At 45.1% G+C, this 13,896-nt stretch overlaps 2 protein-coding genes across 2 annotated transcripts in view; both read right to left on the bottom strand.

Annotated features, from left to right (window-relative positions):
- Positions 1-2,576: 2,576 nt before the first annotated feature.
- On the bottom strand, positions 2,577-5,332 carry gdf6b (growth differentiation factor 6b). Its single transcript, XM_023402234.2, has 2 exons — positions 4,763-5,332; positions 2,577-3,515 (listed from the first exon to the last, which is right to left on the bottom strand). The coding sequence occupies exons 1-2, from the start codon at positions 5,103-5,105 to the stop codon at positions 2,620-2,622; spliced, it is 1,239 nt and encodes a 412-aa protein (XP_023258002.1). The 5' UTR covers positions 5,106-5,332; the 3' UTR covers positions 2,577-2,619.
- Positions 5,333-6,078: 746 nt separating this feature from the next.
- The window catches only part of LOC111652090 (fibrocystin-L-like), a gene marked incomplete at its 5' end in the record, with an annotated part of 9,353 nt that continues 1,535 nt past the window's right edge, over positions 6,079-13,896 (bottom strand). Inside the window, 17 exons of the mRNA XM_023402233.1 lie at positions 6,079-6,818; positions 7,560-7,713; positions 8,253-8,399; positions 8,483-8,634; positions 8,721-9,065; positions 9,574-9,709; positions 10,420-10,577; positions 10,709-10,873; positions 10,974-11,206; positions 11,357-11,522; positions 11,632-11,748; positions 12,056-12,167; positions 12,257-12,379; positions 12,686-12,834; positions 12,922-13,012; positions 13,102-13,223; positions 13,318-13,444. Coding sequence (XP_023258001.1) covers positions 6,427-6,818; positions 7,560-7,713; positions 8,253-8,399; positions 8,483-8,634; positions 8,721-9,065; positions 9,574-9,709; positions 10,420-10,577; positions 10,709-10,873; positions 10,974-11,206; positions 11,357-11,522; positions 11,632-11,748; positions 12,056-12,167; positions 12,257-12,379; positions 12,686-12,834; positions 12,922-13,012; positions 13,102-13,223; positions 13,318-13,444 — 2,889 coding nt within the window. The remainder of the gene's footprint in view (positions 6,819-7,559; positions 7,714-8,252; positions 8,400-8,482; positions 8,635-8,720; positions 9,066-9,573; positions 9,710-10,419; positions 10,578-10,708; positions 10,874-10,973; positions 11,207-11,356; positions 11,523-11,631; positions 11,749-12,055; positions 12,168-12,256; positions 12,380-12,685; positions 12,835-12,921; positions 13,013-13,101; positions 13,224-13,317; positions 13,445-13,896) is intronic.

The raw sequence follows: 13,896 nt of genomic DNA, 5'->3' as shown, positions 1-13,896 counted from the left end.
CCCCCCCCCCCCCGCCATTACAACAGCTGCAGTCATAATGAATATTTTTATAATAATGAATCAACAATATGAAAAATAATAAAAATATAAAAGAATAAATATCATAAATATTTTTTGTTAATGTCTGAAAAAAAAGTATCATCAGAAACTTTGACACTGAAGCAGAAAATAAATCTGAAGACATTTTAATTTTTCTGTTATTCTATATATTTTACAATTCATACAGTTTATACGAACAGATTCATTTGGTTTAAATGATTATTTTACTTTCCTGCTCTAATGATGCGTCACGTTGTTTGAGAGGATCAAATCAAACCTACGCACATCGAGCCTCCGTGTTTCTGTATCACTCAGTATCATAAAATATATTATATTATTTTCAGATTCCAGTAAATAATGAAAAACATGAAACACAAAATAAAAGAGGGTAAAATGTGCCACTAATGTTTTAAACAACAACAGAGCGGGAAAAAAAAGAGTTCACCAAACAAAAACAAAACAAAGCTTTTTCTTTGGTGATGAATTATTTCCTATTTATATGAACATCATGAAAAACACTGAGAATATTTCTGTGAGCAGAACATCTGTCACGTTTTGTTACCAAAACATCACCCACGTGTGTTTATTAGACTGGGAGCGTCCAGATGTGTGACTACTGACATCTGGAAGCGGTAACGGAACAAAGCGGACAATAAAAATGCAATAACTTATTCATAGAACATAAATTATTATTTCCATATCAAATATTTACACATGGTACCTTTGAACATCAGTGCATTACAGACAAAATCATGTTTCTTCAACAAAAACCGAAGAGTGAACTGGTGAGAGACCCTGACGGCGGCTGTGTCTCGTTTTAAAGAGCTATTTGTACGTTTTTGCTAATGCTACGCAGTTAACGTTAGCATTAGCAACTGTTTACTGACCAGTCTAAAATAAACGTTGCAAGTTCAGCATCAAACTTCATTCCTTAAATTACAGCAGAGATGGAAACATTTTCTTCTATTTCTATAACTTCTTTTCTTCTACTGAAGTTAGCATGCTAACCAGCTAGCCCTGGCCCGTTTCGTCACTTTCCGATACCGAGTCACTGCAGCATCCAGTCTGTCCAGCTGCTCAGAGGATGTGTTACAAACTCTTGTGTTGTAAATGCAACCGTGGCTGAAGCTCTTGGCGTGACTGGTGAGTAAACGGATGCTAATGCTAATGCGAATGTTAGCTACGTAGCGATAGCAAAACTTACTTAATAGCTCCTTTAACGGGCTTCACGTTTTCTCTCCTAGATGTTCCCTGAGTCTGAGGCCGAGTCAGGTGGAAATCTGCTTTTTCTTCTTCAGATTTCACTCGTTTATTTGTTCCTTTGTGTTTCCGTCAGATTTCGACCGTGAACTGAATCTGTCGGTTTCGCTAATTATTGATTGTGGTGAATTTGAACACACACTTTAAAACAGTGGTTCCCAACCTGTGGGAAATTGTATTGTGGGATTGTTAGCAGTCGTGTTTGAGTTCATGACACATGATTAAATTCTGTCCTTAAAGACCTTAAAGTCTTTGCAGGTGAATATATTGCGATGTAAAGTAAACAGTGTTTAACGTGTTCTCTTGGTTTTTGTCTGTTTTATTTTCTTTTTATGAATTTATGTTTAACTTTCATTGTTTCACTGTGTTACTTCTTCTAGTGGATGTAGTTTTTAAATTGAGTTTTACTGATGGAGTTTGAAGTTTGAAGGTGTCACAAGACGGCCGACAAATAACTGTAAAACAGATCAGTTTGATCAGATCAGACTTTAATTATAAAATATACGTATATATATATATATGTATATAAATAATGTTATACAATGTCTTAAAACAAAAAGATCTTTAACAGCAAATGTTTTAAAACTCTTCATTGTTTTTATTTGTTTTTTTTGTATTGAGACTAAATCACTGTAAAACTGTTTCACGAAGGTTTAAGTCGTCGCTGGCCGGAGCACCTCAGGGTCCGATGTGGGTCACCAATATTTTTGAGATTTTTCAAGTGGCCATGAGTCTGAAAAGTTTGGGAACCACTGATCTAAAGGTTTATCACATTGTCAACCTGCTTTAAATGTAGGAAAACACCATCTTTTTAATGTTTGACTTATATTTATTTGTATATTCTGCCATGTTTTGTACCTGGATATTTTTTCTTTTTAAAAAAATGACTGTAAAACTATATATATATTATCCATATATTACATGTTCATATAGACGTATTATTTCAGAACAGTGGCTGTAAAAGGATAAAAGTGGCACAGATTGTTTTCTGTGTCGTATTTAAAGAAATAAAAACAGTTTGGAAATGATTAGCTGTGATGCCGTGAGTTAGACGAGAAGATCAGCTCTCACTTTATCTTACAGTATAAAAATAATATTTATCTGATCAGACATTTTCAGACACTGCGGAGTTAAAGGCGACCAGGTGTGAGCAGATGTTTCCTCAGGACAGGAGCAGAGCGACAGAGAGAAGTTTGAGGTATCAGTGTGACTGTCTCCATCCCGCTAAATAAACCAGGTGAGTTCTGTTTGTCTCAGGTGCAGCCTCGGGGGGGGGGGGGGGGGGGGGGGGGGGGGAAACCACCACACCTGTGGGCTCCACTACCTGCAGCCACAGGACTCCACCACCATGTCCTCGTACTGTTTGTACACCACGTTGTTCCCTGAGTCGATGTAGAGGATGCTGATGGGGCTGAGTTTGGAGGGGGCGCAGCAGCTGGGGGGCATGTTGCTGGGGTTCATTGAGTTCATCAGAGTCTGGATGATGGCGTGGTTGGTGGGCTCCAGGTGGGAGCGCAGGGGGAAGTCACACACCCCCTCGCAGTGGTACGCCTCGTAGTCCAGGGGGGCGATGATCCAGTCGTCCCACCCCAGGTCTCTGAAGTTGACGTGCAGCGGCTTCTTGCTGCACCTGGACTTGGACTTCTTGCCGTGTCTCTTCCCGTGGCGGGTTTTGGACGCGGCCGTCCCCCTCCTCCTCCTGCTGGCTTTGACGCCAGGCCCCCGCTCTCTGGCCTTCCTCTCGAGGCCCAGCAGCGCCCTCCCCTCCCTCCTCTCGCTGAACAGCGTCTGCCTCTTCTTGGACCTGGTGAAAACCACTAAGATGGCTTTCTTCTGCTGCGGCCGGCCGTGTCGGTGCAGCCCCAGCAGCTGCAGGTCCAGCTCCCGCTCGGGGGTGTCCAGCACGGCCCTGAGCTCCAGGCAGAAGGGCTTCCCCCGGCTCAGGTGCTGCAGCTCTTTGAAGATCTCCCACACGTCCAGCACCTCCCACTTCGGCCGGTGGGAATCCTGCAGGTCCAGCGTCTTGGAGTCGAGCAGCTGCTGGTCGTGGCAGGAGAGGAGCTGGACGTCGACGGGCTCCGTCTCAGATATCCTGAAATTCCCAGACACTTTGGTGTATATCCTGAGCTCGGCTCCCAGCACCTCTGCTTTTTCAGAGAGGGTTGAGACGTCGAACAGATACCGCTGCCTCCTCAGAGGGGAGAGTGGGAGGTCATCTGTGGAAAGCATTAAAGCAGCAGGTCAGACGCATTCTCACGGAGATGATGTGCAAACCACAGAGACGTGGAATCTGACAGGAAAGATCCACGATAGTCTGCAGCCAATTAATGTGAGAGACAAACTGAGTCAGTCCTACACACACACACACACACACACACACACACTTTTTGCATTCCTCTCAGTTACTCAGAGACTTTTATATATGAAACTTACACCTGTCTGTTAACGAGCCGCCGTTTAAAGGTGATCACATGACGGATCGTTCACTAGATTTATTTGAATGGAAGAATTCAGAGGTTGTAACTGACCCAGACACATTCAAAAAACATCAAGTTTAAATTATTAACCGTTTGGTTTTTGTCTCAATAAGCACAGTATTCTGAAAGTTTAGCAGTAATATCATAGTTGTATTTATTTGTGTAATAATATTAATCAGCTGTTCAGTTTTGTTTTGTGTAGGACACAGAATCTTCCTTCAGTTAAAAGAAGCAGGATTTATTTCTTTTGCTGCTTATGATGAACAGACTGAAGACTTCCCAAAATAACTGCTTTATTTCTTCTGTGTATTTTCTTTTGCATTAAAATGAGCAGTTCGTTGTTTCTGTTGTTGCTATGGGACAAAATCTGCTGCATATTTTTGTCTATTTTCAACTAAAACTTGCAGCCGGCTCCAAACTGTCACCATGACAGCATCATGTGCTTCACGCCGTGAGCTTGACACGTGCAGAAGTCAACAACACAGAGATTCAAACTAAGTAAGTTTTGATTCTTTTATATAAAAGTTATAAAATATAAAAGTTCAGACAGTAAAAATACAGCTCATGAAAAAATTACTTAAGTTTCACTGAGCATGTGAACGGAAGGAGATTTGAGCCACATGTAAAAAAAAAAAAAATTCAAAGATTTTTTTGTATTTTTTTTTATTAAAATCAGAAAAATCTGAAATAAATCAGAAAAATTCAGAATAAGTCAGAATTCAGATTCTTTGACTTTAATTTTTTCTTTCTTTCTGATTTTCTAACTTTAATCTCAGGATCGAGTTTAATCTGAGACTTTAAATTCAGGATTCTGAGATTAAAGTCTGATTTTAATCTCAGATTTCTGAATTTAAAGAGAAAAAAAAAATCACCTGTGGCCCTTATCCTCTTCCGTACATGTGCAGCATGAGTGTCATCCCTCCAGCTTGTCTCTGATTGGAGGAATGAGACGTGTTGCGCCGTCAGTCTGTCCTACATGGACCTACCTTGTCCACTGTCCACGAAACTGGCGATAGTGTTGGCAGCTTTAGAGGAGCGGAAGAAACTGGCGTTGAGTCCCAGTCTCTCCGCCGTGGAGAAGGTCTTGTAGATGGACAGCATGTAGTCATGAGGCTCCACCGCCTCTTTGGACGTCGCCCTGTGGTTTCTGTCCTCGGATGGTGGCGCGTAAAAGTCCTTGAAGTATTTAGAAGCTTCCTGTCCATCAAAGATCTTCGCCACTTTGCTGCTTTCTCTCTTCGGAGGGAAAATAGCCAGAGCCTGAACCCCGGGGGTTTCCCAGAGGAGCAGCAGGGCGGCGCACAGGACAGCGAGGTGGTGGAGATCCATCCTCTGGTTCTCTGTGCCGGATCAGAGCCGGAGCTGCGGCCGGGGGACCACGGGCAAAGCCGGAGCTGAACTCTGCATCCACCGTGCAGCGGGAGGCTGCTCCGCAAAGTGCGCACCGCTCCGGAGGACAGGCGGCGCAAAGTTAAAGAAGGGGGCGAGGACACGCCCCCACCGAGCTGTTATCACTCAGGGTAAATGGAGGGCGCAAATTAAGGCTGTAAAACTAATTGTTCCTCTGTCGGCCGTCACCTCCCTCCTCCTCCTCCCCCTCCTCCCCTTCCTCCTCTTGGGAGACAGATGTGAAGATGCGCGTCCTCTGACGCGCACTTTGTTTTTCTGACATAAATCTTATTTGTGCAAAAATAAAACGTCTCTAAGAGTTTTGAGCTTTCAGCTGCAGGTTGAAAAGTTTCTCTCTGATCAAACAGGAGTTCAAACATCAGGCAGCTCGGCCTCAGGGTTTCCCGCGGTGTCTCCCGCCCTCTAGTGAAACTCTGAGGCAGTGCAGAGCAGAGCTTCCTTCAGCACCATGGACAGAGTCTAATAAAAAATAATTAACTTCATCAAGAACTAGAATCACCTCCTCGTGGTTGTATCCCTCCGCCACTCAGACTAGTTCCAGGTTACATCCGTTTATTCAGTCAGAGAAAACATTCAATAATAATAATAAATATATTCAAATATGAACCTTTTGTGTGAAATTTTGTCATAATTGCTGTGAAGTCTTGAGTAATGGCTACAGTGTTTTTTCTGAGGTCATACTGACCTTGACCTTTGACCTTTAGCCCCCAAAATCTAATCAGTTCATCCTTGAGTCCAAGTGAATGAACGTTTTTACCAAATGTTCTGTGAAGGTGTTTCTGAGACATCGTGTCCACGAGGATGAGACGGACAACCTGAGAACAACATGGCCGCCGCTCTGACCGTCCCGGTGCGGAGGAATAAAAACAAAAACAACAACAACAAAGACGTATTTAATCATGAAAAATAGAATTTATTGAAAAGAGAATAAAGTTTCAAATAATCATCAACAAAATGCAAAACTTCATGTTTGACTTCAGCTCTTATTGCACCTGTTTTAACCGAGATCTGACACCTGAGGATTAATCACATTATATATCATTATATAATCATTGGTTTTCTGTGTGTAGCCCCGCCCCTAACGTTTCATTTAAATCTTAATAAAATGTTTTAAAGAAGAAGAAGAGTCGTGTCTTCAGACAGTCAGGAGTGTGTTTGTTTTACTTGTTCGTGTCGAAGTGAGTAACGTTGAGGTATCCTTCATCAAACCCTCTGAGCTCAGCAGCTGCCTCACATCTGGCTAACAGATGGGGATCCCGTCCGAGCAGCACGCCACGGCGTAGATGATGCTGACCAGACACAGGCTGCCGGCGGACACGGCGCCGCTGGAGCTGAAGACGCTGTTGTCGGTAGTGGACTGTACGCTCGTGGCGGAGGTGGAGTTGGAGGAGGAGGTGGAGAAGGAGGTGGAGGTGGAGGTTGAGGTGGAGGTTGAGGTGGAGTTGTAGGTGAAGCCGGAGGTGAAGGCGGATGTGGAGGCGGATGTGGAGGCGGATGTGGAGGTGGAGCTGGAGGCAGAGGTGACGTTGCTGCTGGTCGATGGCGTCACGGTGGCCGGGGTGTTTTTGACGCTGAAGGATCGAGACGTGGCGCCCCACTCCTTCAGAGTGAAGACCATGGTCAGGTTCTCACCTGCAGGGGGGGGGGTGTTAAACTCTTTAAGATTTTTATACAGAAACATCAGGAGCTGAAGCAGAAACTCAAATCAATGTTCAGAAATAATCAAGAATGATCAGTTTTTATTAAAGTTCAGATTTTCTGATGTTTGAACGTCAGAACATTTTAAAACAACAAACATCGAACATCTGTCCCTTGTTTGCTGATAACAGCTGCAATGATTTTCATGATTGTTGAATCTCCCACTGATTTGTTTGATTAACTGATTCATTGTTTTTCCCAGAGTTCAATGTGACGATTCTGTCCAAAACTCAAAGATATTAAATTCAAAATGATTTAAAAAAAAAAAACAAACAGCTGGATTCAGACGATATTTGACTTTTTTCTTGACAAATGGACTGATATTAGTAATTGATTATCAAAAGTTATTGGCAATTATTTCTCTGTCAATCAAATAATCAGTTAATTGAGTATTTTTCCGGCTGCATTTGTCTGATTTCCTCTCAGGGAAGAATAAAGTTCATCTTGCCTTTAACGACCTGAGAACAAGCCGCTCACCTGTTGATGCATCTTAACTTTAATTTAAACTCTGCGAAAACTGCTTGAGAACGCCAATATATTTATTGTATTATACTTTTATTATTATTATTATTACATTATATTCATATATTTATTAACAACATTATCAGCTGCACTTTCTGTTTAAACCTGTTTAAATAAAGGACAATCTAACGGAAGAAGAAGAGTTTGACGCACCGCTGTTGAGGACGGACAGGTCGGTGAAGTTGGCCCAGCAGGTGCTGAACAGGAGGGTGGTGTTTCCTCCGAGTCCGTCCGTCATGTTTCCAGCTGCGTCCTTCAGACTGGCGGTGACGGTGAGAGACGTCACCCCCACAGAGACGCAGTCGCCCTGCACAACACAGCACAGTCACTTTCTGCACAGCTACAGTTCTACACAGCTCTATTCTATACCTTTTACTTCTGTTCTGCTCTAATCCACTTCACTCTTCTCTCAAATGCAAACTGACTTTTCTGTAACTTTAGTCTAAAATAAGATAAATACAGGATTAATGTTCTTACATAAAACAAAACAGCCATAATAATTAGAAGGAAACCAGCTTGAATTTGTATTCTGTTAATAATTATTATTATTTTAAAGATGAGACGAGATGAGGAAACTTCATCAACCCCCAGTGGGACAGTTCATGTCTGCAGCTCAGGAGCCAAACCACTGAAGGCAGAAGGTAAATGCTGATTCCTTCAGGATGAAAAGGTGAAACATTTACTGTAAAAACCTTCAGGATGAAGAAACTGAGGAAGGACGAGTGAGTCAGAACCACGAGTCTGATCTTTCAGTTCTGCTATCGATTAAAAACTCCCTCAGATGACGGGACGAACGACGACCTTTAACCTGCTGAACGGTAGAATAACATCTAACTCCGGCCTCACCTGCTCGTCCACAGCCATCACACTGGGCTGCTGGGACAGCGGACCCACGAACTCCCCGGCGAGCGGCTCCGTCATCAGCACCAGGCGGGAAACGCCGGACACGAAACTCACCTTAGGCTCCTCCCTCGTCACCTCCTTTTTGGCCACCTGAGATTCAGAGAAACCCACCAATGAGAACGCGGCATGTGAAACTGACAGATGCGTGTTAGTGACTCAGCTCTGAGCTTCACCTCGTTCCAGCTGGGGTCGGATGACGGAGGAGGAGGAGGGATGACGCCCATCGAGGAGACGTTGAAGCCGATGGACTGACTGAGGTTTCCGGAAACTGCCGCCTGACCCAGATCATCAGCGATGTTCTTCAGCAGAGCGAAGTCTTCCTCGTCTGAGAACAGACGTCACAAACATCCTGCTGTGACTTCCAGTTGTCGCATGTAATCAAACTGTAGAAACTGTCACGTCTCCACTCACCGCTGGTGCTGTTGGTGGTTTCCTGGACCGGAGGCTTCTTGATCTCCACCTCCACCTTCAGGCCCGTCGATCTCTTCCTGCGCCGCGCGCCACCGTCCTCCCGGACGATCTTGGTGATCCGGATCATGTTTGGAGGAACTTTGAGGAACGCGGCGAGGTTCTGGACCAGGCCGTCTCCGAAGAACTCGTCCTCGGTCACGGCGGGAAGGTCGAAGGCCAGGACGAGAACCGGGGAGGTTCTGATCTCCGCGGGTTTGGAGCCTCTGAGTAAAACCTTCAGCATCTTGAAGTCCTGGTCGAAGAAGTTTGTGCCCAAGGAGGCGTTGAGCTGAGGGACGTACTGACCTGAGGACGTCACATACAACATGTACCATCAATATAAAAATATGATCAATATAAAAAGATTTAACTCTTCCTCACTTTTTCTAAATTCAATTAAAAACCTGGTCTGATACTAAAACATTATGATGTATTCAGGTGCTTTTGGTAAAGTAGGAAAAATGAATTTATCACTTGACACTTGAATCAGCAGAAACAGTGTTGACAGCTTCTTCTACAGATCAGTTCTACAGTTTCTCTTTCTACAGCTTGTTTTATCTTACTAGCATCAATTAAGCAGAAAAGAACAAATATATATTTATATTTCTAAGTGTCATGTTCTTCATGTGAAACACTTCAGTCACTAAAACACTGACGATAAACCAGTCAGGACAATAACATGTCCGACATGTTTGTAGGTAAAGAAACATGTTTCTGTTTTATTTACAGTCACTGTGTGTGTGTGTGTGTGTGTGTGTGTGTGTGTGTGTGTGTGTGTGTGTGTGTGTGTTTGTGTGTGTGTGTGTGTGTGTACCTGCGTAGACAGGCTTCTTCATGGTGTAGTCGGTGTTGTCAGAGTTCCACTCAGCGTTGGTCGGAGCGACCAGCTTGTTGTCGACGTAAACATCGAGCCGCTGCGGGTTGGAGTAGAAGACTGACACCAGGACGCTCTGCATCAGACAACAACAGGCGTCTTTTATAGTTTAAAACTGTTTAAAAATGTTTTCACTTCATCTTTTCAATTCACCGGAAAAATATAATGTATGGAGCTTTTACACGACTTCATTCAACAGAGGCTGACAGTGGCCACTAGAGGGAGCTGTGAGGACACGCTGTGACAGACTTTATACCACCTGTCCTACATGTCCCACCTTTCACACACGTCTCAAACACAAAGAGTGTGTGTCTTTTTATTGTGTCTTTTATATTTTATTTATATTTGTGTCGTTACTTGTAATGTTTTTTATTCTTCACCTGTCCAGTGACTACGGATGTTGATGTTCATTTACATGTATTGTCTCTATCTAATAATAATAATATTCATATATAATATTTTATCTTTTATCTATATATATATAAATAAGGGCATTTCTTTTAAGTGTCTGCCTATTTAATGATTTATTATTTAATCTCATCTTACATTAATATTTGAATGTTTTTCGTCAGATCAATGACTTTAACATGTTTTTCTGAAAGGTGCTTCAGAAATAAAGTTTATTGTTCGTATTATCATTAAACAAACATATGAATAAATAAATGAATAAACTGAAGGTTGGTGATGTGAACGTGTAGAACTGAAGAATGTTCTTGCACTTGATCTGAAAACAGAGTTGTTAATGTCGTCAGAGGAAACGCTGAGAGCAGAGCGGCGTTCTCTGACCTCCGATGGATCGGCGTTGAGCATCATGAGGCGAAGTTTCTGAGGACTGACGCTGCTGAAGAAGACGTCGAAGGAGCGACCGGTGGCCACGATGCTGTGGAAGAGAGACACTCTCCTCTGGCAGGTGTAGCCTGAACACCAGCCCTGGTCCTGAGGGCCTGAGACACACACACACACACACACACACACACACACACACACACACACACACACACACACACACCTGAGTTAAACACCTGTCAGATCCTTTTAGTTTGAATCGTATTTAAAACTGGAGAGCTCCTCCGACCGTTGATGAGATCCACAAATCCGTCTCCGAGGACGGCGACGGGGGACAGACGTCTGGTCTCTGTGTCGGAGTCCAGACTCTCGATCACCAGCATCCTGTAGTTCAGCCCGAAACACTTGTAGCTCTGCCAGGAGCTGACGTAGGTGCAGGCGTCCCTGATCACACCTGAGCACGAAGCAACACAGCGTTCAGGAAACCGGTTTATTCCCTGATGCGTCGGTCCGAAGGTCGGACGGACGCAGGATTTTGCTTTGAGTCCAGTTACCTTTGCGTGGAGCGATCTGGTTCACGGGGATGCGGCTGCCGTTGGGGAAGGTGAGCATGACTTTGGGGATGCGGTAGTCGCCCAGCCCCCTCCTCGGATCACCCCCCCATTCGTACTCAGACTGAGGCACCACAGCTCCCACGGCTCCCAGGAACGACCCGTCCAAGTCCTTCAGCAGACTCTTCTTCTTGGCATCGCAGTCCATGTCCACGCAGTCAGCGGGGTTCACTTTACTGAGGCACACACACATTAATGATTACAATCTATGTTTAATCATTTCATGCTTTTTATCATTACTTCTTGTGTCTGCATTTAAATAAAAGTCTCAGTTCTCGTCTCGGTGTTTGAGGCACGTTGAAATGTCGTCACTGTTCGCGTCTCACCTCACATCCGGCCGGTGGATAAACACCTGAGCGTCCTTTGTGCTGTCAATCATCTGTATTCCTGAGACCTGCACCGGGTGCTGCAGGTCCTCGTTCAGCGGGTTGGTCATGAACATGAAGTTCGTCTCTCCGGAGCAGACGTTCCTGAAGCCCACAAACATCGTGTCTGGAGAGAGACAGAGAGAGACAGAGAGAGAGAGAGAGAGAGAGAGAGACGATGTGAAGAAGAGGTCAGAGGTCAGAGGTCAGATCACCACAGCAGCACCTGAACTCACCGTTGACCGTGATCAGTCCCTTGATGGCGTTGTAGTTGTTGTTGCCATGGTGGGGCTTTGTTGGAGCTTTGTTGTGTGAAGATCCAAAAGTGGGCCAACAGATTCCAGATCTGCCTCCTGCACGGAGGAAGAAGAGGAGGAGATTTTCAGAATAAAACAACCTGGATACATATGGAAAAAAACATTTCTAATGAACTCCTGCACTGTAAGTGAAATTCAAGCTGTTTTTAAATTTATTCTTTGATCTTTATCGAGTCAAAACGTCCAGATGTGAATCTGTAAAAAGCAGTTTGACAGCGGCGTCAGCAGGACGAGAACTGACACCAACGTTCAAACCGACATTTCCCTGAATTTAAAGATGAAAACCACCAAACTGAATCTGCTTTGTTCAGCGGCAGTGAAGCGTTTGTGTTTCAAACTGCACCGTTGAGAGGTCGCGGCGCTCGGTGCAGATCACTGGTGGCGATGTTAAAGTCGCCGGTCGGCAGAGTGTCTGAACAGTTGAAGTTCGGGCTGCTGCCGACAATCAGGGCATTCTGGGAAAAGAGGAAGACGAGGAACGTGAGATTTTAAAGTGACGCTTTGCAGAAACAGAGACTCAGTGAAGGAGAATAATCCGTCTCACCTGGACGTGGACGGGTTTATCGGCAAAAGCATGGGAGACTGAAGGAGGAGCGTAGACCAGCGGCATGACGCCCATCCCGTTGTCCACCAGGGTCACGTTGGAAACCACGACTTTCATGATGGTCTGTGAGGAAGAGGAGGAGGGAGAGGAAGGAGGAGGAGGAGGAGGAGGAGGAGGAGGGAGGGAGAGGAGAGGAGGAGGAGGAGGGAGAGGAAGAGGAGGACGAGGAGGAGGAGGGAGAGGAGGAGGAGGATGGATGATCACAGAGAAACATTTTATTTTAAAGCATCTGAAGTCAGAGAACGAGCCTCTCGTCACTTTCCTCTCGGTGACGCGACATAAAGTCCGAAATAAGCTCTGAACATTTCTGACACTCACCTGGATTCAGGTGAATCCAGGTGAGTGTCAGAAGCAGTTTAGTTTTCACACCTGGAAGTAGACGGCGTAGTCGAAGTTCCTCCAGAGGAAGAAGCCCTGGATGAGGCTGCAGCCGGGCAGACCGTCTTTGTTCAGGTAAACGCCGTACAGACCGCCGTGAGCCTCGTTATGGATCCACTTCTCGTTCCCGTTGGAAAAACCTGCAGCGGAAGAAACATATGTGATATAAATATATAAGATACCGACTTTACAAGAGGAACCTCGTCCATCAGTGTGTGTGGTGTTACCTGGGCACGGTTCACCATCGATGCGATACGCCACTCGCTCATAACCCGCCACGACGTTATTCTGCAGAACCACATTCGTCCCCTCGTTGACCTGATGTCACAGAACAAACAGAACCGGTCAGGAAACAGGAACAGACTCTAAAGTCCAGGTGTTTTATCTTTTATCCTGAGAGGACGGACCTCGATGGCGGCGTTCCAGGCGAAGTTGAAGGGCTCCTCTCTGTCCTGGTACGACCCGGGCCACAGCGACATCGTCACCAGGTTCCTCCTCACCGCGATCCTGTCGCCCCAGATCCTGATGCCTGCAAACACACAGGCGCCGGACGCCGACGTTAAAGACGCACCTGACACGTGACGAGCAGGAAGGAGGCGCCGAGCAGGTGAGTCAGTGTTTACCTTCTCCCACAGTGTGATGGACGACATTATCGTCGACGCTCAGACCTTCGGTCCCGAAGACGCCGATGGCGGGAGAGAAGCCGTCGTGGAAGGAGCAGCCCTGAACGTACGAGTCTCCTCCTGAAACCTTTAACACAGAGACACGTTCACTTCCTTCCTCTGCTGCGGCGCTCCGAGCCGCGGCGCCTCCTGGTGGCCGATGGTCAGAAAACACGGCGGGAGGAATATTTCTTCCTTTTCTCAGCTGAAGAAGAAAATAACTTCACCTGGCTTCTACCTGCACCTTTCTTTATCTACACTTCCTTTACTTTAGTTTGTCGCTTTGTCACTTTTCAGACGGAGAAACAGAGAAAACGTCAACATTTAACTTTTCAACTTTAATAAACTGTGTGTGTGAGTGTGTGTGTGTGTGTGTGAGTGTGTGTGTGAGTGTGTGAGTGTGTGTGTGTGAGAGTGTGTGTGTGAGTGTGTGAGTGTGTGTGTGTGAGAGTGTGTGTGTGTGTGTGAGAGTGTGTGAGTGTGTGAGTGTGTGTGTGAGTGTGTGAGTGAGTGTGTGTGTGTGTGTGTGTGTGAGAGTGT

Source organism: Seriola lalandi, unplaced genomic scaffold (genome assembly GCF_002814215.2).
Source record: "Seriola lalandi dorsalis isolate HSWRI2012SDOR001 ecotype SW California unplaced genomic scaffold, Sedor1 jcf7180002053908, whole genome shotgun sequence".
NCBI classification, from domain to species: Eukaryota; Metazoa; Chordata; class Actinopteri; order Carangiformes; family Carangidae; genus Seriola; species Seriola lalandi.
This window is presented reverse-complemented; position numbering and strand designations above follow the sequence as displayed.